The sequence below is a fragment of the Tasmannia lanceolata genome, unplaced genomic scaffold (genome assembly GCF_043159265.1).
Source record: "Tasmannia lanceolata isolate RefF3 unplaced genomic scaffold, GAP_Taslan_0.1 ptg000006l, whole genome shotgun sequence".
In the NCBI taxonomy this organism is placed as follows: domain Eukaryota; kingdom Viridiplantae; phylum Streptophyta; class Magnoliopsida; order Canellales; family Winteraceae; genus Tasmannia; species Tasmannia lanceolata.
This window is the reverse complement of record NW_027518683.1, coordinates 15,178,995-15,204,976: the sequence shown is the minus strand read 5'-3', so window position 1 is coordinate 15,204,976 and position 25,982 is coordinate 15,178,995. Positions and strand designations below refer to the sequence as shown.

At 36.7% G+C, this 25,982-nt stretch overlaps 1 protein-coding gene across 2 annotated transcripts in view; it reads right to left on the bottom strand.

The window, feature by feature from the left end:
* Positions 1 to 12,357: 12,357 nt before the first annotated feature.
* The window catches only part of CAS1 (cycloartenol synthase 1), a 31,731-nt gene continuing 18,106 nt past the window's right edge, over positions 12,358 to 25,982 (bottom strand). For both annotated transcript variants that reach the window (XM_077382502.1, XM_077382501.1), the window contains exons 10-19: positions 24,738 to 24,860; positions 24,513 to 24,635; positions 24,347 to 24,445; positions 23,583 to 23,639; positions 22,228 to 22,274; positions 21,976 to 22,119; positions 21,702 to 21,879; positions 18,116 to 18,196; positions 13,841 to 13,924; positions 12,358 to 12,620 (exon numbers count right to left, since the gene is read on the bottom strand). In XM_077382502.1, the coding sequence (XP_077238617.1) occupies positions 12,498 to 12,620; positions 13,841 to 13,924; positions 18,116 to 18,196; positions 21,702 to 21,879; positions 21,976 to 22,119; positions 22,228 to 22,274; positions 23,583 to 23,639; positions 24,347 to 24,445; positions 24,513 to 24,635; positions 24,738 to 24,860 (1,059 nt within the window). In that variant the 3' untranslated portion in view covers positions 12,358 to 12,497. The remainder of the gene's footprint in view (positions 12,621 to 13,840; positions 13,925 to 18,115; positions 18,197 to 21,701; positions 21,880 to 21,975; positions 22,120 to 22,227; positions 22,275 to 23,582; positions 23,640 to 24,346; positions 24,446 to 24,512; positions 24,636 to 24,737; positions 24,861 to 25,982) is intronic.

Sequence of the window (25,982 nt, the reverse complement as noted above, 5' to 3'; positions counted from 1 at the left end):
CTCATCTGCCTGACTCAAATTTTTAGTTTTGATTTCTTGGAAAGAATGGTATTATTTTTTCTAATGAAAGATTACTTATATTGAGATAAAACAGGATTACAAGTTCACTTCAATACGCAAATGTGGCATGGGAGATTGGTGATTGGTACCGTAAATCTGATGCTGATCTAGACCGTTGATCTGATTCTATGGGCCATCATAGGGCGAGCCACTAGTCTGGATACTGAAAAGATGTCTTTTTTGGGTGATGGATTGATCAACGGTTGGGATCATTTAATCAGAATTGGACTAGAGGCGATGTGTTGAACTAGTGATAGTGATGGTTCTGCTAGATCAATGAAAGCCAATTACCATGTCTAAAATCTCTCTGCTCGAAGAACTGTGGTAAAGTTCTTCTAACCTACTGTGTGACCTCTCTCTCTCTCTCAACCATTATACAGGACAAGTCAAAATTCTATGATTTGTAGTGGCATTGACATTATAGTGAATCGTACAGGAAGATTCTCAAAGCAAGCAGTTAGAAAAAAAGTTCCACATTCTCCTGACACTGTTTGAAAATTCTTTAACTTGTGGAGAGGATGGCAAGAGGTGTGCGATGCTAGGGAGCAAAGGCATACTCCAAGCTGGAACCCTCATCCTAAGGGGAAATTATAACTTAATTTTGATGGATCTAGTTTTGGAAACTCCGGTCCAGAGGTCTCTTAAGGGACAAGTGGGGGTTCACTAGATGGTCTCTTTCGGGACCTATTGGAATCACATATTCCAATAAGGCCGAAGTGTGGCTGATTCTCCAAGGCATTAAGTTGATTGAGAGGAGAGAAATGAAGAGCTTAATAGTGGAAGGTGATTCATGCAATGTCATAAGATGGTTGGAGGGTAGAAACCCTCACCCTTGGAGATTTGCCCACTTTATTGAGGAGATTTTGGATCGGGTGGCGGCTTTTGATATTTCTTTTCAACACGTCATAAGGTTGGCTAATAGCGAGACGGATAGTCTTGCTAGAGCGGGGGCTCAAAGAGATGGCATGGAGATTTTGGATTGCCTCCGTCTTTGAAAGGGGCTTCTTTGTGTTAAGTTGCATCCTCATTACGACCTACTCAGTCAGTTTGCTTGTATTACATTGGCCTCTTTTATAAATTTTCCACCATTAAAAAAAGAAACAAAGTCTCTTAAAGTCGTTTTTTTAGGGTGAGAGAGAGAGAGAGTGTGTGTGTCAACGTATTATGCATTCCCCATTGGCAAGGTCCACAAGGAGTTTTAACAAACAAACGGTTACGTGCTTATATGGGTCCCACTTGGATTGGAATAAATTAGTTTATATTTTTATTAATTAGTAGGAATTGCTCTATAGTTGTTTGGGATGTGGAGGAGTCTTAGAGATAAGGATTATCTAGATTAGGAGTTTTCCATAAATAACTTGTACGCAACCTCTCTTAGATCAATGAATAATTTATTTCTAGAATTTGTCTTTTTGTGCACAAAGGAGGACCGCTCCTTCCCTTGAACTGGATTAAGAGGCCGATCTTCCCTCTAAGAAGATCAAATTTGTTGCGAAATGATTCGGGTTCATAACAAGTGGTATCAAAGCAGAGTGGTCCAATGGCAGAGGGGACAAGATTGAATTAAATGGATGATTGGGTGCGGAATCCGCAAGTTGCTTAGCAAGCGCTCAAAGAAATGACATATAGTCATGGGGTTGGTGGAAATTCTGGAGAAGCTAAATGCTCTACAATCGGCACCCAAGGACCCGAAAGGATCTATCGGCCGCTCTCACGTTCCCGGCAGTGCCCCTCGGGTAGCAGCTCACTTGGAGGCAATGGGCAGTCCTTCAGGTCTGTCTATGCGCTTGGATTTTCCTCACTCTGATGGGACACATCCAAACGGATGGATCCTCAAAGCCAAGCATTATTTTGGGTACCGTGAGGTACCGACAGAGCAATGGTTAATCGTGGGGCTCTTAATATGAAAAGTCATGCACTGAATGGTGCCAATGGTATAGCGATTAGACATGGTGGGGGTAATGGATGCCCGATTAGGTCTTGCACATAACGAAAAATTATGCAAGTCGATTATCTAAGCTACGCCAAGTTTTCACGGTTTGAAATATCAAAAGGAATTCCAGGTGTTGTCCAACAAGGTAAAAGGGTTATCTGAATCCTACCTTATTAAAGTTTTCATTAGTGGTCTCAAGGATGAGGTGTGGGATGGTGTACAAAAGATGAAAATAGCTACTCTCCCTGAAGTTTGCAACTTGGCACGACTCTAGGATGAAAATAGCTATTCAGCTTCAGGTGATGGATCAAGCATGTTGCCTTGTTGATGCAGAACTCGTGGTGTTGAACAAGTCTTTTATTTTTATTTTCTATTTAGTCGTTTTATTTGTAGTATTTTTTTAAGGCATCAAATCTTGTTCTTTTGGCATGATTTTGGTGTTTTTAGAAAGGTTTTCAATTACCTATCTAAGGAGCCCAAAATTATGCAATTTGGACTTGATTTGGCTAAGTTATAGGCATTTTACGGATATGGTATAGATATATTATAGGATTACTATTTTAGGAATATTTTAGTCATGTTCTACTTTTTATTTATGGTGCTTTAGTTAGAAGATTGAGAACAATGGTTAGGCAAGTATTTAGGGTTGCTATTCTTAGGTTTTGGTTCTTTATATAGTGTAATGACATGAGGAAAGAAAAAAGATTGAATAAAGTTTATTTTTGGACATCACTTATGAAGAGACTTGGCTCTTTCACGTGGGTGAAGGAGCTTCACTCCTTTCACGTGTTATATTGGAGTTTTTTCTCCAAATTGTGGCATGGGTTTTCAAACCCCCATGAGATTATTTTAGTTGCTGCATGTGTTGATCTTTATCTTGGTGTTGTTGCTCCACGTTCCCTGCATCAGTTGGTATCAGAGCACAAGAGATCTCCGACGAATGCCCGACGGGATGAAGAAGTCGTTGCACCTAACGTCGGCCAGCTTGATCTAGCCGCGGAGAACAAAGAACTCCAACAAGTGAAGAGTTTCACACACAATTAGCACTACTCGAAGCCCGCATCCATGAGAAGACGGCTATGGATATGAGAGTGCCATAACAAATTAAAAAAAAAAAAAAACTTCATGTAAGGTATCAAGAAAAGATGAAAAAAGAAAGGAAGAATGGAAGGTTGGTGCAGTGCCGAAAATCAGATTTGGAGGCCGATGGCCTAAACTCGAGGTCGAGTTTTCTTCAAGCGGGGGTGAATGAAGCAGAACGCATGGCGTTGAACAAGTCTTTTATTTTTATTTTCTATTTTCGTCATTTTATTTGTAGTATTTTATTAGGGCATCAAATCTTGTTCTTTTGGCATGATTTTGGTGTTTTTAGAAAGGTTTTTCGATTACCTATCTAAAGAGCCCAAGTTTATGCGATTTGGACTTGATTTGGCTAAGTTATAGGCATTTTGTGGATATGATATAGGTATATTTACGGGATTACTATTTTAAGAATATTTTAGTCATGTTTTTACTTTTTATTTATGTTGTTTTAGTTAGAAGATTGAGAATAATGGTTAGGCAAGTATTTAGGGTTGCTATTCTTAGGTTTTGGCTCTTTATATAATGTAATGGCATGAGGAAAGAAAAAGATTGAATAAAGTTTATTTTTGGACATCTCTTGTGAAGAGAGCATTGACTCTTTCACGTGGGTGAAGGAGCTTTGCTCCTTTAATGTGTTTTATTAGAGTTTTTCTCCAAACCGTGGCATGGGTTTTCAAACCCCCATGAGATTATTTTAGTTGCTGCTTGTGTTGATCTTTATCTTAGTGTTATTGCTCCACGCTCCCTGGATCACTTGTGGTTCGATTACCACAACTAGGGATCCTTCGATTTTGCCTAAGGGTGCAACATGGATTGGGTGCAACCCAGAAAAAAAAGTCGAGTCGGTCCGAGTTGAGTTCGGGTCAGGTTCGGGTTCGAGTTGACTTTTGCCAACCCGGATTGAGTTCGAGTTGAGGGTTTGGGCAACCTGAAACGTGGCATTTTTTTTTTATCATTTTTTGTTTTAGTAAGCTTAAAAATTGGGTCGGGCCGGGTCGGGTTCGTGTTGGAAAAAAGGGTTCCTCGGTTCGGGTCAAGTCGGGTTGAACCTCGTCGGGTTTGCAATCAGGTCGGGTCGGGGTCGGGTTGGAAAAAGGGTTTCACGGGTTGGGTCGGGTTGGCCTCAACCCGACCCAACCCGAGTTGCACTCCTAATTCTGCCCATCAAGTGCCATACACCAGCCGAAGCTAAAGATTGAAAAGATCATGGGTTATGTTAAACTTGTGATGAAAATTTTCATCCAGGCCATCGGTGCAAGTTCTAGCAATCATTTTGGGTAGAAGGTATTGAATTTGACGAGGAGGAGGAAGGCATTTAGCGTCGTCCGACGCTTGGCCTTGAGAGCAGGCCCATTGTAAGGGGGTTGGGTTGATACATGCGTTTTTTTGTGAGGTTGGACTGTTTTCTTTTTAGCTTGTTAGGATAAGATAGAGTTAGCTGGGTTGTTTTGATAAGAGTTGTCTTTGTAAACAAAGCCATTAGAGGCTATCTTGTAGGTATGGTAGCTATCTTTTAGGAGTTATCTAGTAGGCTTATTTTGCAATTGTATTTAAGGAGTTATCATAATAGAAATTGCAAAGATTTTATTACTATTTTCCCTTTATTTTGGTGCAATCTCCCATACGAGATTATTTTCCCTTTCCTCTTGAGCAGTGCCAGTGAGACACCATAGCTTGAAGGTGCAAGAAACAGACGCAAGAAGCTTCCTCATTGAGGAATTTATTTTATGAACATAACAATTTGGTATCAGAGCGATCGATCCTACTCCATGGTTGTGTCTTGGGAGATTCTGGATTCTCTATATGAAGATTTTCGAAGAATCAAAGAACTTGTTTTGGAAATGATGGAAGGGCATCGGCGGTTTGCGGAAGGCTTGGACGAAATCAGCATAGTGATCGAGGAATTGAGCAAAGAAGAAAAGCAGAATCTTGAAAATATTAATGTTCGGGTCGAGGAAAGTACAAGAATTGATGGCGACAAGGCTGAGTTAGTTGAACACATTACCGAAGAGCGTATTGATTTTGTTTAACTATTCGATCATTCTGTCATTTCGATGCAACTCCATGAATAATCATATTTATTTCCAACTTGGATCTCAGCAGATATTGAAGGTGGGGTTCAAATGATCGCGACCACTACTTTTGAAGAACATGAAAGGCTAATATCAAGTATAACCAATAGGATTTGGGAACCTGGTGGAATAAATTTATTTCCAATAATCTGATTTCAAGGGGGGAGAAATTTACGGGCTTATTATGGGTTCCACTTGATCTGGAATACATTAGTTTAGATTTTATCAATTAGTAGGGTTTTCTTTATAGTTGTTTGGGATGTGGAGTCTAGATATAAGGATTATCTAGATTAGGGATTTTCTAGAAATAACTTGTATGCAGCCTCTCTTAGATCAATGAAGAATTTATTTCCAAAAATTGTGTTTTTTGTTCACAGGAGGACCGATCCTTTCCTCAAAGTGGAATCAAGAGGTTGATCTTCCTTCTAAGAAGATCAAATCCGTTTGGAACTGATTCAGGTTCGTAACACAAACATCATAGAGAGATACGTACATAAGTAATTGACAAGGGCATACACTGAGATAAGCCAAAAGAACAATATTCAATATCATCGCAATAATGGAGACAAATCAAAAGAACAATATTCAATATCATGACAAAACGGTGATGAGTCAATGGAACAATATCCAATGTCAAAACAATAACAAAGACTAGTCAATGGAGCAAAAATAGAAGTATGCTAGAACCAGGGTCGTAATTTCAGAGTGCGAAGGAAAACGTTCTGAGATCAAAGAACTAAATTAATACGATATTACTTACCTCTAAAGCACAACTCCAATATCCTCGGGATTCGGACTCAGTCACCTGGCATCAAATAATCATTCGGTTGATCATGAAAGTGTCTAAGAATGCTATACGGGGTACAATAGAGGTACAAAATACTCATTAATAGGCAATTAGGAAGATGACAATATGCTTTTCGGAAGTCCCACACATAGTAATATACAATTAATGAAATTTGAGAGGCCTCAAATATTTTCTATGAAAAGTATGCCTCTTAAGCTTTCTGGAATGCTTAAGAACTCTGAAATCGGATGAGAAATAAAAATAGTTATGAATTTTTGAAGTTTTAGAATTCTCCGGGCGCGGATAGAGGGATTCTTGGTTTCAGTGGACCGAGCAAAGCCCATGAAACCGTACCCGCGTATTTCATTATTAATTATATAATAATTTTTATTTATTTATTTATATATCTCCCACACAACTTCAAATTGCCATATCGTATTTGTTTTTTACCGGAATTGTGCGTGGTTGGGCTCGTTGGAAAGCTCGTAATCTGTCTTCAAGCTCAACCTAATATTTAATAAATTAAAATATTTTAATAGATCAGAATGGAAATCACAATCTAAACATAGTTCTTACCTCTAATCGGTCTTCTCATTAATTAGAACCGGTCTCCAATGATGGGAGCATCTTCTTTCCTTCTCTACTTCTTTTTCTTCGCTCTCTTCCTCTTCCTCTTCTTATAGACGTCCAATAAGTAATGCAAATTCGTTTTTGATTTCTTGGCTAAATATTGTAAAATCCTTTTACATAAGTACATAAAGGATTCCTAAAAAGAACTTTTAAATTCTTTCTCACTCTAACGAATTACAAAGGGAAAGAAACCTCCCTTATTAACCTTCCCTCTTGAATAGCATTTATTTCTTTAAACTACTCACCCTCAAAACCGTCCAGCCCAAAGATAGATCTCCAAGACTTTGTAGTTTTATCTCTTTAAAGGATCCTTTCCTAAAGGGACTCCTTTATTGGTTAAAAATTCAATTTACATTCTTATTTCTTAACACAACCCAAAGCAAAATCAGAAACAACCTAAAAATTTGGCCAAAAACGATTTGATCAAGATTCCTAAAACCTCCCTCGTTTTTTCTTTACTTCCAAAATTGTACCTTCTAATTCTCCTCTCTCGTTCGCTAAAAATCACATGCATCCTATGGAAACCTCTATAGATCGGAGTGCTAGGATCGTCCTATGGAAATGATTTTTTGGCACAACCTATTTACTTTATGGCCAATCAAATGGACGGTTTCGATCATCTTATAGGTACAGTCCAAGTTTCACGGGCTGTGAGAGATTGATAAGGTTTAAGTACATGTTTAAGAACATAAGTTGAAAGAGTGACATTGAGCCAAGAAACAACACGATCATCAATATGTTTTCATTGAGTGAAATCAGGGTTTATGATAGAAATTCCAGATTCGTTCAAGATTGTAGAAAGTGGAGGAAGAGATGTTCCATCAACATGATCTAAAGCGTCATGACTATTAAGAATTGGAATAAAGATAGTCTGCCAGAGCATAAAAATTTCTCGGTCAAGATTAATGGAAACAATAGATTTAATATTTATGATATCAAAGACTAGATGTGAAGAGAGTTGTTGAGAGGATGTGGGGCAAAGGATCAAAGATTTTGACCAAGAACAGTAGGTGTATCATCATTTGGAGAAGCCATTGCGATAAAAATATTGAAAATTAAAATTTTGAGATAAAATAGGCGTAAATAGGAGAAAAAGTAGTAACTATGTTTTCGGATTGAGGGAAATTTGCCGTAAATAGGAGAGAAAATAAGCGATTTAAGGAGAAGAAATAGGGGTGAATTTGAGAAGAAGATTTTCGTAGATTCTTGAAGAAAAATTAGGAGAAAAAATAGAAGTGTAGAAAGAAAGCGATTTTTCGTGGAAAGATCACAATGTCTCTAATACCATAAAGACAATTAATTAGACTTTTGAATCAATGCATCAGTTCTTGATGTGGTTACTATTTATATTGAGTAGATAATTTTACAAGACAATAATGCCCTTGAATAAGAGCAATATTACAATACTACAATAGTCAGAGAATATTGAATGCTATTGGATTAGTTATTAGTCCCTAAGAAAATCATATTATTTGATTAGTCTTACTTTTAGAAAATGTTTGCTAAATGTTCCCTAAAACTCACCTACGCCAATTTTGTCGGCTAAAATTTTTAAAATGACACATTCACCCCCAACCCATTTAATCCGTTTTAGCGTATTTTGATTTCCCTTTTAATATTTTCGAAAAGAAACTAGGAAATAAGCAAAAATATTATCTCTTCCAATATTCTCGTCAAAAATCCTTCAACAAAAAAATCATTTTAAGAATTAAATAAATTAAAAATCATATTATTTGGTTATTTCTAAGGAATTTTTTTTTATTCAATGATTTAAGAGGGAAATTATGTCTGATTAATTTAGAGGGATAACCTCATAAACCGACGGTCCCTAACTGAAAAATTGAATAGGATTGGTTAATTTACCTTATCTTTTTACGAGTAAGAAATAAGAAATTTTAGATTTTTTTTCCTTTCTGAACTTTTCCAATAAAATCCCTACAATTCAATGGGACCTAAGTGGAAGGCATTTTGTAAGAGAAGCACTAATCCATCTTTTATTAAAGAGCTGCTACAATTCCCAAAAATCTCTTACAAACCAATTTAAAAGTAAGAAAACACTTCTAAAATGGGATGCCGTATTGAAAATTGGAAGAGATTTTAGAAAAAAATTTACGAGAACGATTTTGGAAGAGATTCTAAAACGGGATGCCGTATTGAAAATTTGAAGGATTTTGCAAGATTTTTGACGAGGATATGGGAAGAGATACTATTTTTTCTTATTTCCTAATTTTTTTCCCGAAAATATTGGAAGAGAAATCAAAATACGTTCAAACAAATTAAAGGGGTTGGGGTAAATTTGCCATTTAGAGTTTTTAACGGAGAAAATTGACGTAGGTGAGTTTTAGGGACCTTTTAGCAAATATTTTCAAAGAGTAGGACTAGTGGGATAAATATGCTTTTCTTAGGGACTAATAAGTAATTATTTTGCCATGTAGGGTAGTATCAGCAAAAATCCCTTTGTAGTTTTTTCCCTATAAAGGGGCTTTCCTTTATTGGTTAAAAATTCAAGGGAAAAATACAATCACACCCCCTCAACTTTCTGACATTTTCAACTCTAACTCTGACTTTTAAAAGTCACCAACTACACTCTTGAAGTTTCAATTTGTACAAGGTAGACACCCTTGTTTGAAACACTCTCAATGATAATGAAGACCCCTCCCCCCTCCAAACCCATACCCGAATCCAAATACCACCAAAAACAAAGTGGGCCCTGTGGAACAACCATTTACTCAAAAGCTTAAGCTGTTGGAGAAGGTGTTATTTAATCTTTTATACTTTAATACTCCCCCTCACGTGTGGCCCCTCTTTTTAGGGTTGGCCTACACGTGGCACATGTGGCCCCTCTTTTGGGTTTGGCCACTGCATGTGGATTTTGCTATCAAGGAGGTTTGGACCCAGGCATTTGCTCTGATACCATGTGGAACAACCAGCTACTCCAAAAGCTTAAGCTGTTGGAGAAGGCGTTATTTAATCTTTTATAATTTAACAGGCCCACATTGTTTGGATGATCCAAAGCGTTCATTCGATGGGCCCTGACATAGATAGGGTGTGTAAAAAAATCAGCTCCATAGGATCATCCTAACCCTTAGATCGGTAGACGAACTGTCAACGGGGTCTATCTTATACAAATTGAAACCTCAGAGGTGTAGTTGGTGACTTTTAAAAGTCAGGGTTAGAGTTGAAAATGTCATAAAGTTGAGGGGGTGTATCTGTATTTTTCTCAAAATTCAATTGACTTTCTTATTTCTTAACACAACCCAAACCAAAATTGGAAACAACCTAAAAATTTGGCTAAAATAATTTGAGCAAGACTTCTAAAGCCTCTCTTCTTTCATAACTTCCAAGTTTGTCCTTCTATTTCTCCTCTCTCATTCGCTAAAAATCACCTGACACTACTACCCTTTTGCCAAATTGAAAGTGCTACAATTTGTCATTAATCTTTTTGATAGTGACACCATCACAAATTCAAATTCTCATATCTTAAACTCACACCCCCTATATCTGTTAATGGCACACATTCCAAAAATAATCACAAGCAAAATATTGATAAGGGCACCCATAAAATTTTTGTCCCACTTGCATGGGGCCAGGTATTACAATTAGGGGTGGACATGGTTCGGTTCGGTTCGGTTTTGGGTATACCCAGAACCGAACCATATGTAATCGGTTCCGGGAATTTGGAACCAGAACCGAACCAATTATCTCTGGAATCGAACCGAACCAAAACCAAACTTGATCGGCTCGGTTCGGTTCGGTTTTGTGTTTACCTAGGTGCAATGTATATCCACAAGAACGTTCTGGGTTTTACGAATGGGATTTTATTCGTTTTTAACTTTTTAAGACTAAAAGGCAAAGCAAATCGATAAAGGGGGGTGAGTTAAAAGGTTGGGGTGAATTAAAAAGCAAAGCAAAACGTTAAATGGGGGTTGGATTTCCTCATGGAAATCAGAAACTGTTCGGGGTGGGGTGATTTTATCAGTTTAGGGTATTTTCTCGGTTCAGTTCTCAGTTCCAAGATCCCAAACCCAGAACTGAACCGAATTTCCACTGGTTCCAGGATCTCAAACCGGAATCGAGCCATTTAAATGTGGAACCGAACCGAACTGAACCAAAGTGGCCGGTTCGGTTCGGTTCCTCGGGTTGAACCGGAACCATGTCCACCCCTAATTACAATAGTGAAATTTCTTGTCAAGTTCCAGCCCGCACAAGAGGCATAACTCTGTAATGATTCAGGCGTTGTCTTAGAGAGGCTAGGTGAAATAGTAAAACGATCCATTGATTTTTAATAGTTTCCTGGAGTTAGAGGGAGCTTCTCTTGATCCTTTGGGATACAGGACTCCAACTCAGTGGAAGTTTCCCCTTCTGACAGGGACTCATTAAAGCAGATTAGAGCTTCCTAAATTCCTAATTGTAGAAGCTGACTCAGGACTCATCAATGTTATAAGATGGATGAAAGTAGGGGTGCAACTCGGGTCGATTTTTGGGAATTTGGTTTGACCTTTTACCTTAAAATCAGGTCGGGTTGATTCGTATTCATATTTTAGCAAAAGCTCAACACGACCTGACCCAAGTTGCACCCCTAGATGAAAGGGATTACCTTTCCATGACAATTTGCAGACACGGTTGAGAGAGGTTAATGATAGAATTGATGATCATTCAATGGTATGTCAGCGTAATGACGTTCACCCAATTCGTAGGCGGTTCAGCTTGCTTAAATTACCTTTTTTTTTTTCTCTTCGTGAATAAAATCTGTGCCATTAAAACATAAAGTTAAGAGGGAGCTTGATATGTGCAAGTTAATCTTGTATATGGGGTTAGTTATTATGTAGTAGCTATGTGTTTTAGAGTTTTGGGGTTAGTTATTGGTGATGTGTCTTGTAAGTGGGTAGATGGACTTGTGATGTGGCATTCTCTTTTACTTGTATTTATCTAGTTGTAATTGAATGAAAGAAGAAGAAAGAATACTGCAATGGAAACTTTGTAGGAGAGTCATGGTTCAATCCAATTTGAGCCATTAGGAGGTCCGGTTGCCTCGAATCAACCTCTCTCCCCCCTTTTTTCAATCTTTACTTTTGTTTATTTGCATTACGGCCGATTAGGCAGAGCTTCTCTTTGTACAAATTATAGACATACAAGTTAAGTCGATGTAGATAGATTTATTTTGATGGTCCAAGAGTCGTCCCTGTTAAAATTAGGAGGTGGCTTCTCATTAAATATAAGGATATATTTTGCTTTGAAACTACTAAGCAAATTTTGTCTTGAACCATGCAATTAGGCAATTTAGGATTGTACAAGAAGTGTGAAAATTTGTATAGGATAGATTTTGCTTTGAAACTTATAAGCAATTTTGTTTTGAACCATGCAATTTATGACAATTTAGGTTTGTCCAATAAGTGTGAAAATTTGTACCACTGTCTACCCATAGTCAGACCTACCATATGAATAAAGTGGATCATCATACAATAGAGCCATGGGTATTGAGGTTCTGGGTGACTAACCCATGGAGTTCCTTGCAATTTCCACTTTTCGATCAGATTGACATACTCTTGGCAGGGAAGTTTCTGATTAAATCCTTAAGGCCTTGGTGTCCTGCTTTCATGCTTGTTTATGGCGATTCTGCTTTTAATCTAATACCAAATGAAGATCCATTTGCTCAATCAAAGCCTGCAAAAATCCATTCTCACTTGGGGAGGCCAAAAAACACCAGCTTTTGATGAAGGGTCAAAGCTCATCCATTGATGGTGGGAGAAGCATATCCAAAGAGAGTCTTATTCTCCCTACATAAGGGACTCTGGTTATAATTTTTTCCTGTTCATTTCCAGGATGTTAATCTTTAAATTAGAATTCAGAAAAGATTGGATCTGGTTTCAAAGAAACAGGAAATACTATATTCACATTGTTGAAAACAAAATGGAAACAGATTTTCGGAATATCAATGTTCTTTAGCGGCATGCAGAACTCGAGAACGGTATTCTCCAAGTGCCCATATTGGAAAAATGTTCCTGTATGCAGAATAACTGATCATACAGTTCCTATTGAAGACACCCATTATCTCCTGTGATAGAGAAAGCAAGCAAATAAACAAAGAGCATCAGAAATCAACAGAGGAATAGAGGCCATGTATAGTTATAAAATAATTTTAATGCTTTTGATCAGTTGTAGTCATTTCCAAGCAAATTTGAATACTATCACTAACCATAACTAACCACTCCATCTCACTCTCATGTCACTATAATCCTCTCGAGTCACGTCCCTACGACATTCATAACGGTTCATCCTTCAAACATTTCAAATTATAATGGCTCTTCTTCTTCTTCCCCACACATTTTTCATTGGAATATCTCCCTGTGTGTGTGTGTGTGTGTGTGAGAGAGAGAGAGAGAGAGAGAGAGAGAGAGAGAGAGAGAGAGAGAGTTAATGAGTTCTAGTATGCAGCATAAACAGTTCTGATTTCTCAGTGCGACAACTGCCTTGTGGATAGAAAAGTGGAATTCAGGATCAAGCACACCCGTCTTTTCCTGCTTATCTTGAAAAAAAAAAAAAAAAAAAACAAGAATGCAAATCCTGCTTATCCACAAACCAAATAGCCCCTTCTCTCTCTCTCTCTATGAAGCGATATCTGCACTGCAATCGTTACTTAACTTTTCTGATTGGCTGTTGATGGTTTTTTGGGAATTATAACAGCCTTTCATGGCACATTAGAAAAGTTTAAATGAGTGCCATTATCAAAACAAGGGAGAGTCAATATCATTTCCCTTTATACATATGTGTATGTTCCCCAGTAAGGATTTTAACCAATAATTTTAGGGAAATGATATCTGCACTCCCTTGTTTCAATAGTATCATTCCACTCTTACTCTACACTTTTCTAATTTTATTGTTTTTTCTTTTCTTTTTCTTTTTCTTTTTGATAAAGATTTCACACTTCTCTAATTAGCTTTTAAAAGCTGCTACAATTCCCAAAATCCAACAGTAAATCATAGATGTGGTTAACAGAATGTAGAGTGCCATTATAAAAATAATGGAGTGCGGATATCATTCCCCTAATCTAACATTATTTACTATATTGAAAACGTCTCAAAATTTGACATCTGGCCTACTTTTCCTGCTTCCCACTTCAGAATTAAAAAGAAAGACATCATAGCCGCATTGGGTATCACCAATAAATTTGAAAGTACCATATCAGCTGTTCGCGGATATGTTACATTCAGAGATACTTTAAAACTGACAACATGAATTGCTTTAAAATGGTTAAATGGAGTGTCATAGAATTACCTGCTGTGGATAATCACCATTCTCCATTTGCATATTAATCAATACCCTTGATGCACGATGCAAAGGCATTGGATCTCTTTCAGCCTACTCCAAAGAAGTGTTGAGAAATCAAGATATCAGTGATCTTACAAAATCATATCCATTTGGAGAAAGATGAGAAAATGAAATACTTTGGTTCTAAACAGTAATTAGTAAAGAAGCATCAACTTGGCAATGCATGGGCCTATGTAATTTAGACATGCATAGCATCATGGTGTGAGACCTTATACAATGCCAGTCTATACAGCTGTATAATGATAATGGAAAATAAGTTATTCTATAAATAAGGAATAAACTTATGCAATTGAAATTCTTTTCTCATCTACCTCTTCATCCACGTGGCACATGTTGAGACACTGAATATTTTCTTGGAAAATCTTACAGAAACTTGTCTGTTCAAGAGGTTAGGATCATCCGTTAGCTTTGGGACCATCAAGTGTGCCATAAGTTATGCGGCGGTTGACAAGGCCAACAGCTCCAATTATTCCCTACATGTGTGACATCTAAAATGGAGGCGTAAATGGAAATTGAAATGGTGAAGCTGACGAATGGGCTTATCAATCCTCCATAGCTCCAAACAGGTACTAAAAATTTTCTATTCTTTTTGTTGGGTATAGAGGTAACTAAGAAAAAAAGAATAATGTGTATTCAACGTATTGTCTGTCATCATACAAAATTCCTTCACCGGTGGCAGGAAGGAATGTGTGTAAATCCAAAGAGATGGGGTCTTGGAGTCATATGCATTAGAAATCAGAATTCCAGTCTGAAAAAGTGGCGGTGAAGCTTGGTTTTTGGACCAGAAGATCAGTGAACTAAAATCATTGTGGTCAAATACTAAAAATCTAGAGGCTGCCTCTGCCTTGGTGAATGGAGGGCGGGGGGATCACACATTTGGAAATCCTAGAGATATGAAATTCATCAAAATCATTAAAGGTGCCTGATTTAATGTTGATAATGAGGCTAACATTTTTTTTATGGTTAGAAAAATGGAGAAGAACTTCCACTTTGGCTTCAGAGTTCCCTCATCTTTTCAAAAGGGCCTTAAAATTCTACAGCTTGAATCAATGACTACACAGACAATTCTAGCCCCAGCTGGGTTATTTCTCCAATATCAAGGGAGGGTTCTTCCATTCGAACAGCTAATGATATTCTTCGCCCATTGGCAAAATTTTACGAAGCAAATATTAACCCCTTCGTCTAGGGATTATTTTGGGGGACCTTGTCAAAGGGATTATTTTCAAGAAAAATAATCATCTAAGAGTGGAAGTTTCTCAGATGCAGAGTGGACAGGGTCGCCTTCTCATATACATTCTAAAATGGGTTACAGTATTTTTTGGGGGGAAATTTAGTCACATGGAGCAGCAAGAAGCATAATCTAGTTGCACGATCTAGTGCAAAAGCAGATCATTGAGCCGTGGCACATGTGAGAGCTAGTATGGTTGAAGACATTGATGGGAGAATTAGGATTTGAAGCCTGCAAGCCAATGAAGATGTATTGCGATAATCAATCCGCTACATGCATTGCTACTAATTAGGTGTTTTATGAGGATTAAATACCCAGAGGGGATTTTTATTTCGTTCATGAGAAGGTTAACGGCAAATTGATATCTACTTATTACGTCTTGTCCACCTTTCTTGCATTTATAAGGATATTGAAGTTGATGATTCTTCACTCTAACAAAAATATTTAGGTCGACAATGCAAGCAAGCAAAGCAGACAAGGATGAGCAACTGTGTGTGTGTTGCAAGACTACAATGTCCCTGAAGGGTTGCAGACATGATAAACGAGAGCTGACACTATACGTAGAGAAACATGCCCTAGGACAGAGGAGTAGTCTCTTCCATGGAGTAACAAGTAATTCTACAGATCACCTCATTGCTCTTCTATATAAATTGACACTAGACCAAGACTTCTTACACCTTGCAGCAATATCTGCATCTGTCTTTATGGCCGAACATTGATTGAAAAAGCAGGCCAGATCGCCCCACTGCCCTATATAAAGGTACCTGTAATATAATTTGAGGCCCGAGTTTTCTATATATAAGAGAAACTTCATAGACTTGCCTCAGTCTATAAAGGAACATTAAATACACTAGAAGATCTGATTCCTCTATATGGAGGAACCTGTAACGCAACAGAAGAACTGATTTCTCAATATAGAGGAACATTACAACAGCAAAAGACCTGACTCCCTCAATATTGAGTATGACAACTAATGAAAAGTGAAAACTAAGTTAAGCTATATCATTCATTCTACATAGAAATGAGGGGCATCGGCTACATCTCAAACCATGTTGACTACATTTGACAACGGCGGCCACTAAATTGTATGTGCAATCCTAGAAGGAGAAGATAAAAGAAATGCGGGTCTTTGCTCCTTTGTATAGGAACTGGGAAATACAACATCTGTGTTGGGATAGACAGAAAAAGAAATAGGGAAGATCCCCTTGCATTTCGTCAACATCCAAAACACATAAAACAGTAATTATACCTACTATGGAGAGACATCATACGTGAAGAGGCATAGACCCATAATGATCATCAACTGACATTCAACACATTAAAGCAGCTAGCAGGAAATAGAAGTCATATACCATGCAACAAGGACATGCTAATTGAAGAAAAAAGTGGAATGCTTGACATGGATGTAGAACAAATGATGACATGGCTATTTTCAAAAATCATAAATGTATTTTTTTTCTCTTCTTTTGGTCTTGTTGACATAATATTATCTTTTTAACATGCAAAGTAAATGTGTACAATATATATATATATATATATATATATATATATATATATATATATATAGAGAGAGAGAGAGAGAGAGAGAGAGAGAGAGAGAGAGAGAGAGAGAGGAAATGGTTTGTGTGCAGCTGCACAAATAGCTTATCTGTGCATGGCTACCACAAACCATGGGGGGGCCAAATTTTTGGAGGGATCTAAAGCATTCATTTGGAAGGCCCTTCCGTGGATAGGGTGTGTACCAAAAATCATCCCTATAGGATCATCCTAACCCTGCCATCTGTGGAAGGAAAAAAGGCAGAGACAGTGTTTGTCCATTTTCCCCTCCAACTTTGACTGGGTTAGGATGATCCTATAGGGTTGATTTTTGGTACACACCCTATCCATGGAAGGGCCTTCCAAATGAATGCTTTGGATCCCTCCAAAAATATGGCCCCCCATGGTTTGTGGCAGCCATGCACAGATAAGCTATATGTGCAGCTACACACAAACCATTTCCGCATATATATATATATATATATATATATATATATATATATATATATATATGAGAAAAGTGTTTCTGCGCAGCTGCTCAGATAGCTTATCTGAGCAGCTGCTTCAAAAACTCATGTGGCCCCACATTTTTTGTGTGATCCAAAGCATTCATTTGGAAGGCCCTTCCATGGATAGGGTGCGTACCAAAAATCAGCCCTTTAGGATCATCCTAACCCTGCCATTTGTGGAGGGAAAAAATGGTCAGAAACAGTGTCTGTCCATTTCCCCCTCCACCTTTGATTGGGTTAGGATGATTCTATAGGGCTGATTTTTTGTACACACCCTATCCATGGAAGGGCCTTTCAAATGAATGCTTTGGATCACCCCAAAAAATGTGGGCCACATGAGTTTTTGAAGCAGCTGCTCAGATAAGCTATCCGAGCTATCCGAGCAGCTGCGCACGAACACTACTCTCTCTCTCTCTCTCTCTCTCTCTCTCTATATATATATATATATATATATATATATATATATATATATATATATATATATATATAGATAGATAGATAGATAGTTCCATACTCAATGAACTATGCATTAATTAGTATACCTTCCGAATTCCAATACTATATGTAACTGAACAGAGATGACATCACATCTGGTTTGCATGGTTGTAATGCCAAACAAGTGGTGTCCATGATTGACACAGGCACAGAATTCTTGTCTAAGTTACATATGCCATGTATGAACTTTGTTCAGTACAACTACATAAACAATACTGAAATGATAAAATTTGACAAGAAAAGAAATGGCCATTTCCAAAAGTTTCACTCTCATTTGCTTAACAGTTAACACCAAATTAAGCAGTGTGACATTTTTCTGTTTTTAGCTCTTCCTTGGAGTTTCTGTTTCTGTTTTGTTGTTGGGTACGCCTGTCGCCACTTTGTTCTCATTCTTTTGTTTTTAATGAAAAATTACAAAACAATAGAAGAAGTAAAGTTGATTTCTAAACGAACCTGCCCGGCATCAATAAGAGCCAACACAGCCCATCCTGTATTTACTGCATGTGATCGATTCCCTTCGAGGTTTGTATATACCTGTTTCAGAAAAAAATGGGATGGTTTGTCATGTCAGAAGTAGCTGAGTATATAGGAATAAAATCTTCAGTTGCAGATTTGATATTTTCACAAATACAGTCCCTAGTTACAATTCTTAACAGCTCAGAACACTTTTTGAAATGTTGGTTTAGATCCTGAAACTCTTATTATTGCCAAATGAGTGAAGAGAATAAAGTCATTTTGTAATGACAATAAAGTTAACAGTATTATTCATGAATGCAGATGTAAAAAATGGCTATGAATAACAAGTGATTATAATGAATGAGTGGTGCCCTTTTTAAATTTTCAAGGTAGCTCTAGCAAAAACAATATTCCACCCAGGAACATGGTCTGAATAATAGCCATTATGGCATAATCTGTTATTTAGTGTCTTTGTAATGAGTTTCTTTCCTTTCACGGCTAAAATCCAACTAGTGTTATTTTATGAAAACAATTGTCAACTTCCACCAAATAACACGCATTATTTAACAAGACAAACTCACCTTGTCTTTTATTATTTAACCAGTTGTCAAAAGCTATTACAATTCCCAAAAAACCCTCAGCAGCCAATTAAATAATAAAAGACAGGTGAGTTCACTCCATTCTCAAAAGTCAAAACATGGTAGTGGGAATACCAGTAGCCCTATATATTTCATATATTTTTTATTGTTAACAGTTTAACTTCCAGCCATTTTGAATGGCCATTATGCTCCAAAGCTGTTTAAATAGATATACTCACATTAAATTGTAAAGGAAAATGGTTTTGTTACTTTCCATTCCCCCCATCCCTCTTTTTAGAAATTTTTCATCAGTTCACTTTGAACTGTCATTATCCTATAAAAGATTCGATTCGGAACTATTATATGTCCAAGGTCTAATATTGAAATCATTTCAGAGGTTTTCCCTTACTTTATCCGCCGCCATATCCCCCTTATGAGATCGAGATCTCATTGTGATCCCATCCCCTTCTTTCATTTATGTTGGAACCATTGAATTCATTAGATACTGATTCCTATACGGTTCAAACAGATATAATAAAGATTCAAAATATCAGTGTAGATCAACATATAGGCCGAAGGCCGAAGAGATACGTATCAACTATATAGGTGATACATATGGTTTTATCGACTTGAATTGGACAATAGGATTCCCATGGTTTTAGAAATAAAGTGATACACCATGTGTCGACCATGTATTTGTGTTTACTTCTATTTGTAATGATTTTTACATTTTTAATTAAACTAAAAACATGATTGGATAGTTTAAGGTGATTTTTTAGATTTGTATTGTGCCGGTGAGCATATATCGGGACCTTGTTTGTTTGGTTGTCTATTAAATATTTTGGTAACTAATTCAAGAAAAATGTAGAAACGATTATTTTAATTAAAGAAATGATAAAATAAACAATAAAAAATATGTAAAAACTAACATAATTGTATAAACCATTAAATACTAACATGTCCAACACTATTACTAGGATACCGTGCACAATTGCAAATTACAAACGCAAGTTACATTCAATAATTCCTACCAATAGTGGTACAAATTTACAAACAGGTCCAACACTACGACTAGGCCACCATACACAATTGCAAATTACAAATGCAAGTTACGTTCATTAATTGCAAATTTCCTTTTTTTTTTTTTAAATGGCAACAAATTTCCTTTTCTTTTACTATTTTTTCCAGTGCAAATATTTTTATTACAAATTTACTATATGTTTGGAACATTTAATGATTTTTTTATATATAAAAAGCTATTTTATCAATTTCTTGAAAATGTAAAAAAAAAAATAGTAATTAACATTTAACACAAGTTTTGGTATAATAAATATTCAGATTATTTCAGCATTTTAGTTAGTTAACATTTAATACAAGTTTTGGGAACCTGAACAACCTCTGTTGTTAAAATCTTACGATTTAGATCAATTCACGGGTTGAACGATTCAAATCAGACGAACAATCTTTTTTCGTAAAAATCTTACGATTCAAGTATGATTTGATTTTGAATAGTGTGATTTTTCTACGATTTTTACGATTCTATCTGTTTTGGATTTTGAGAACTAATTGTGATTTCAAAATGAAAATCATTTCAAAATGCTTTGTTTATTGCTGATAATTCTTTGTATGATGATTATATAGATTTGAGTATGTGCTTTGTTTACTCTTGTGATAAATTATATAATGATTTATTATATGATGAATATAGTTTGTGCTTCGTTTAGTAATTTATTGTGCGATGAATATGGTTTGTGCTTCGGATTACTAATCATGGAATTTTATATTTAAATATTTAATTTAATAGTTTCAAATGGAAAAATAGATAATTACTCATTTTATTCTTATTTTTTTACCTTTTTTAGATTTTTAACATTTTTTCTCATCTTTATATATAAATCTGAAAAAATCTTACAATTTACGATCTAATTTACGATTCGAACCCTATTACGATTTACGATTCGATTCCGATTTTCAGAACCTTGTGAACAACTATGACTAGACCTATTCCGTGAAAAGTCTCTTTCACAGCCAAAGTGTCTAAATATTCAGGAGGTTCTAGTAAACCATCATGAGAGGACACATATGGTTCTAGTCCCATGCCGAATGGTACAAAAGGTCAACAGTCTTGGATCAAGGCTAGCTATCAATTTTGGCATGGGCTTGTATGTATAATTGAGACCATTGCTCTTGTAGGCCATCATGAGGCGACCAATATGGTTCTGGCTCCACACAAAACAGATAATTAAATCTGGTTATCGATTTCAGTAGGGTGTTATCCTTAGGAATATACACATTATTCCTGCTTAGTTTTTAAATCAAAGCACTCAATTCCAAGTAGTTGCAAGTCATGCATCTCTGGGGCGGAAGTGCGTGCAGTACACCAGGGTATGAAGCTGATTGAGGAAGGATTGTTCGATAGAGTCATCAGCGAAGGAGATTCACTCAACGTCATCCGCTGGCTTAGTGGCTCTCACGTTCATCTTTGGAGATTTGCTCCTCTTTTCGATGAGATGCATGACTTAGCGGAAGGCTACTATCCTTCATTCAGGCATGTTAGAAGATCGGCCAATAGGGAGGCAAATAGCCTTGCGAAGGCTGGGGTTCTCAAGGAGGCCTTGGAGCTGTTTGATTTTCTTCCTCCTTGACCTTCATCCTTGTCTTTCTTCCTTCTTCCTATCGGAGGGAAGTTTTCTCCTTCTTCCTTTTTATTGTTATTTTCTTTGTATTGACCATCTCGGTCTCTTCTTTGATTGATGAATGATATTTTCTATTCAAAAAAAAAAAAAACAATTTGACTTTCATAAATTATGTAGGAAAACTTCCTAGGCAACTGAACCTTCAAATTGTGCCTAAACAAAAAATGGAAAACGACATAACACATAAACTTGATTTGAAGTGATTGGAAAAAATTACCTTGTCCTGAACCTTCAACGTGTGCCTAAATAAAAAATGAAAAACAACAAAACACATAAACTTGATTTGAAGTGATTGGAATGAAAAATTACCTTGTCCTGACATGAAAGGTAACTCTCTCCCCAACCACCAGATGCAAGCTGTTTTGACAATAGAAAATCACAAGCTTTACGAATGCTAGAGCTATTCTGGTAGGTTCTTCCAGCAGCCACCAGCCCCTTTACTCCAAACCATGTAGCATAGGTGAAGCAGACTGCCCAAGAGCCATACCTATCCAAAGATTCCGCTTCAGTCATGAAACTTTTGTAACACATCATTTGAGAGAAAAATAATACACAGTCCAAGATGTATAAGAAGAAAACAAACCATGAACCATCAGGTTTCTGTATGCTTTCTATAAAATTAACAGCTTTTGTGATACAACTTTCTATCTCTTTCCTCCTATGGCCAGGATATAATTTCTTAAATGATGATAACGCCTGAATTGCTGCCGAGGTACATTCAACATACCTACAGTATCGTTCCGGTTGGAATTAGATAAAAAAAAAAATCTGCTATAGCTTTCAACATGGAATAAATCCATAGACAAACGTAGAAACCAAGGTGATGAAATCTTACGGATAATCAATAACAATGTCTCCAAACGTTTCAGCGGGGTTGATTAGCTGAAAATAGAAAAAAGGGTAGCATATTTAAGTAGAATTGAATTAAAAGGAAAAATAAATCAGGAGACTTCCATAGTGAAGATAGTTCCTACAATCTGTACTAAAAATGGGTACTTTAGCATACAAACTAGCCATGCTGCTTTAAACTCCAACTTATAGAGAATACTTAATGGTTCTCAACTGGAAACAGAACGTTTGTGGTATTCCATAACTACATGTAGAGGCTTCTCTCAATAGTGGCAACTGCTTCAAGAGCTTAAATGGTGGCAACTGCTTCAAGAGCTTCAGTATTTCCCTCAATAGTATGTGTCTTTACTCTTTGTTTGACCAACAATAGGAAACGAAAGCGTGTTACAATGGTGTAACTACAGGGCAAAGCTTAAATGCATATAGTTATCATTTTTGTAGAAGTGTAGCTTGGCGGCACTTGTGCCGGTATTGTCAGGGACATAACGATGCAACATCAGGAAGATAATGATGTATCAGATAGCTATATATACAGTATCAGTCATGTGGAATGATAAATTTCAACATATCATTGCTATTTGTAGAGATTTATTTGAAATTAAAATGGGGATGGGGAAGTAAAAGTTGATCAATGTGCCTAGCATGAAGCTGATGAACACAAAGGCATTTTTCCACCACAAGAATTTATATGGTGGATGGCCGTGCATGCATGTGCAGCCAAAAAATACAATGGGGCACACATTTTTTTGGTGATCTAAACCATTTATTTGTTGAGACCTGGCGTAGATAGTGCATTCCTAGAAAATCTTCTCCATAGGATGATCCTAACCCTCTGATCTGTGGAGGTTTCTATATTGTGCAGTCCATTTTAAACCTCCATAGATAGGAGGGTTAGGATCATCCTATGGAGAGGATTTTCAGGGCACGCCCTATCTATGTCAGGGCCCAACAAATGAATGGTTTAAATCACCCAAAACCCCAATGTATTATTTGGATGCACGTGCATGCACGGCGTCCACCTTATAAATTCTCTGTCACCACAACACTGAACCTTTTAAAACTAATAATCCTCTTCATAAAGTAGAATGAGGAGGTTAACTGAGCTGTTGTTTCACTCCAGTGAACTATAAAACAAGAGCTACCTGGCTAGTGAATATTGGAAAACAAAGCTAGCAGTTTCCATTCAGGATACAATTTTGGCTAAACATTCACAAATAAACAGGCAGAATTCTTAGAATATTGGTACTGAAATCAAAGAATATAAGAAACTTCTTGCAAAGTGGGCTGGCCTAAAAAAAGACCCGTGCAACAAAATGGCAATGTGCATGTAATGGAGGTTACCTCCAACCATGGATAGGATCTTGTCAGTTCATATGTTGCAAAACCACCATCACTATTCTGCAATGATACCAAAAGGGGTGAATATCAGAAAACAATAGTGATCTACTTCCATATAACCAAAGAACAACTAGATGTGCAAGAAGGTATGTAGAAAAATAGAGTTGAATGAGCACGTAGAACAAGAACTTGCAAATCAACTAGAAAAATACATCAGTATAACTTAGTGGATGAGTATAAGTCACATACATATCATACTAGAGTTATAGACCTCATTTCCTTTTTATTGTAAAATTAGAGACCATTCTATGCTTAAATGTGAAAATTATTTGACCACCCAAACCGATTTATTAGTTGTAGGGAAATAAAGATAAGATGTGAGGTCAGAGGAGCCTATCCATTTATAAAACCAGGACTAGTGGTGGGAATCAGCATGGTTGGCATTTGGAGCTGTGAAGTCCATACAGTAATAATTTCCCAGCATTCAAGGATGCCAGAGGTGAATATAGAGACATTTGCCAGAGTTGAGGTTCTAACATAAATTGAAACACCAGACCCGCTAGGAGACTATGATAAAGAACCTTCTGCATGCAACAATAGTCGCTAATAATAACATAAAGGTTCCAAATTTGTATGTTAAATGGCATCCACAAGCTGCACATTACAACTTTTATCAGATGCACTAATAATGTTTGTGACGGCAATAATCTGTTATCGATTAACATGAATGCTGGCAATATACTAAATAAAATATAGGCTTATGTTACCTGTAAGGAGAAAATGACATTCACAGCATCATACAAATGCTCTGCATCCAATGGATCACCAACATGTTGTGAAGGAAGCTGTGACAATAAGAGTGCAGCCTGTACGATAGAGAGAAGGTTACAAGTGAACTTAACCAATTAATTATACATAAGTTTGTTGAATAACCTTTAGGCCTTCAGCCGTGCAGTCAGAGATGGGCCATCCATGATCCCTGGTTGAGAAAGGCCACGCACCCTTAGAAATGTGTCGATACCAGAAACTAAGGTCACCTGGACAATCTTCCACAACCTACCAAGCAGAGTGGAACAAGTCAAACCAAAAATAAGATAAAATAAAATAAGAAATCATTAAGATGAGAAAACAACTGCCCATAAATTAAGAGATTGAAACCTGAGAGGCTTTTATGTACTCATGCGCTTTCTTAAGAGTTGGACCATATTCATCAGAAAGATCAGTGGAGATAATTGCTTGAACAGCAAACGCCGTGTCCCATAATTGGCTGCCATTATACCCCTGAAATAGATGCTATTAAATTTTACACAGTGGCAAAATTCAATTTCAATAAATGCGATAAATTTAGTCATGATGACTGCTAATATACCTCATAGCCAGCACATAAGTATAGATTTTACAAGTAGTAGATACATTAAGATGTGGGAAAGAAGCAAAGTTAATGTATCTAACCACGCTGGTTAACACAAAATATCTTATTGATAAAAGCTAAAGTGATTTCCAAAGACCAAAATGACCTTTAAGAACATCATATAAGGATAAAGGCATAAAGCATTGCCAAATATAAGCATGTAAGTATTGCTCGGCAATTTATCATCCAAGGAACCAGATAGTCACATATTTCTCAAAAGAAAAGGGCGGCCCAGATGTACGCAGCCTTTACCCCTGCTTTGCAGAGAGGCTGTTTCCGTGACTCGAACCCGTGGATATTCAGCTAATTCCAAAACTTATAATCCTCTTAGATGAAAATCATACTTTATTATTCACAATTCCAATCTATAGCGAGTTACAATCTTCATTTCACTATGGGATAAAGACAATAGTGAAGTGGGGTGAAAAAGATGTGATCTGTGATCTATGTTACATGAATTCTTCTAAATGGGCAAGTACCCATGTTGGACATGTGTCATATTCCAATACTCTAGGATTTGCCCCGACACTTCTAGATCTTTTTTATCTAATTTTTTTTTCTAAATACTAGTACCACAACTTTATAATTACCGCATGCTTTGAGTTTTATCCACCCTAATAGTATATTTTTTTATTAGGAGATAAAACATTATATTTACTTAACCTATTAAAATTTTCAAGATAGTACCATTCAAAAAAAATTCAAGATATTACTTGTTACAATCATATTATAATGCAAAAAATATTACAATTTGAGAATTGGTTAAAATATTTTGGTGAATACAAGGACTAACAAATGAATGGGTTAGAACATCTAAGTGAGTCCCACTTTACATTTGTTTTGTGAACAATGTATTTACACCAAAATACATGTGGCTGAGCATATTTGAGCAAATTTTTCATACTGTAGCTGGCCCACGTTGTTGGAAGAACCAAACCATTAATTTGGATCGCCCGAACAGAAATAGGTTAGTCCCCAAAAATCATCGCCAA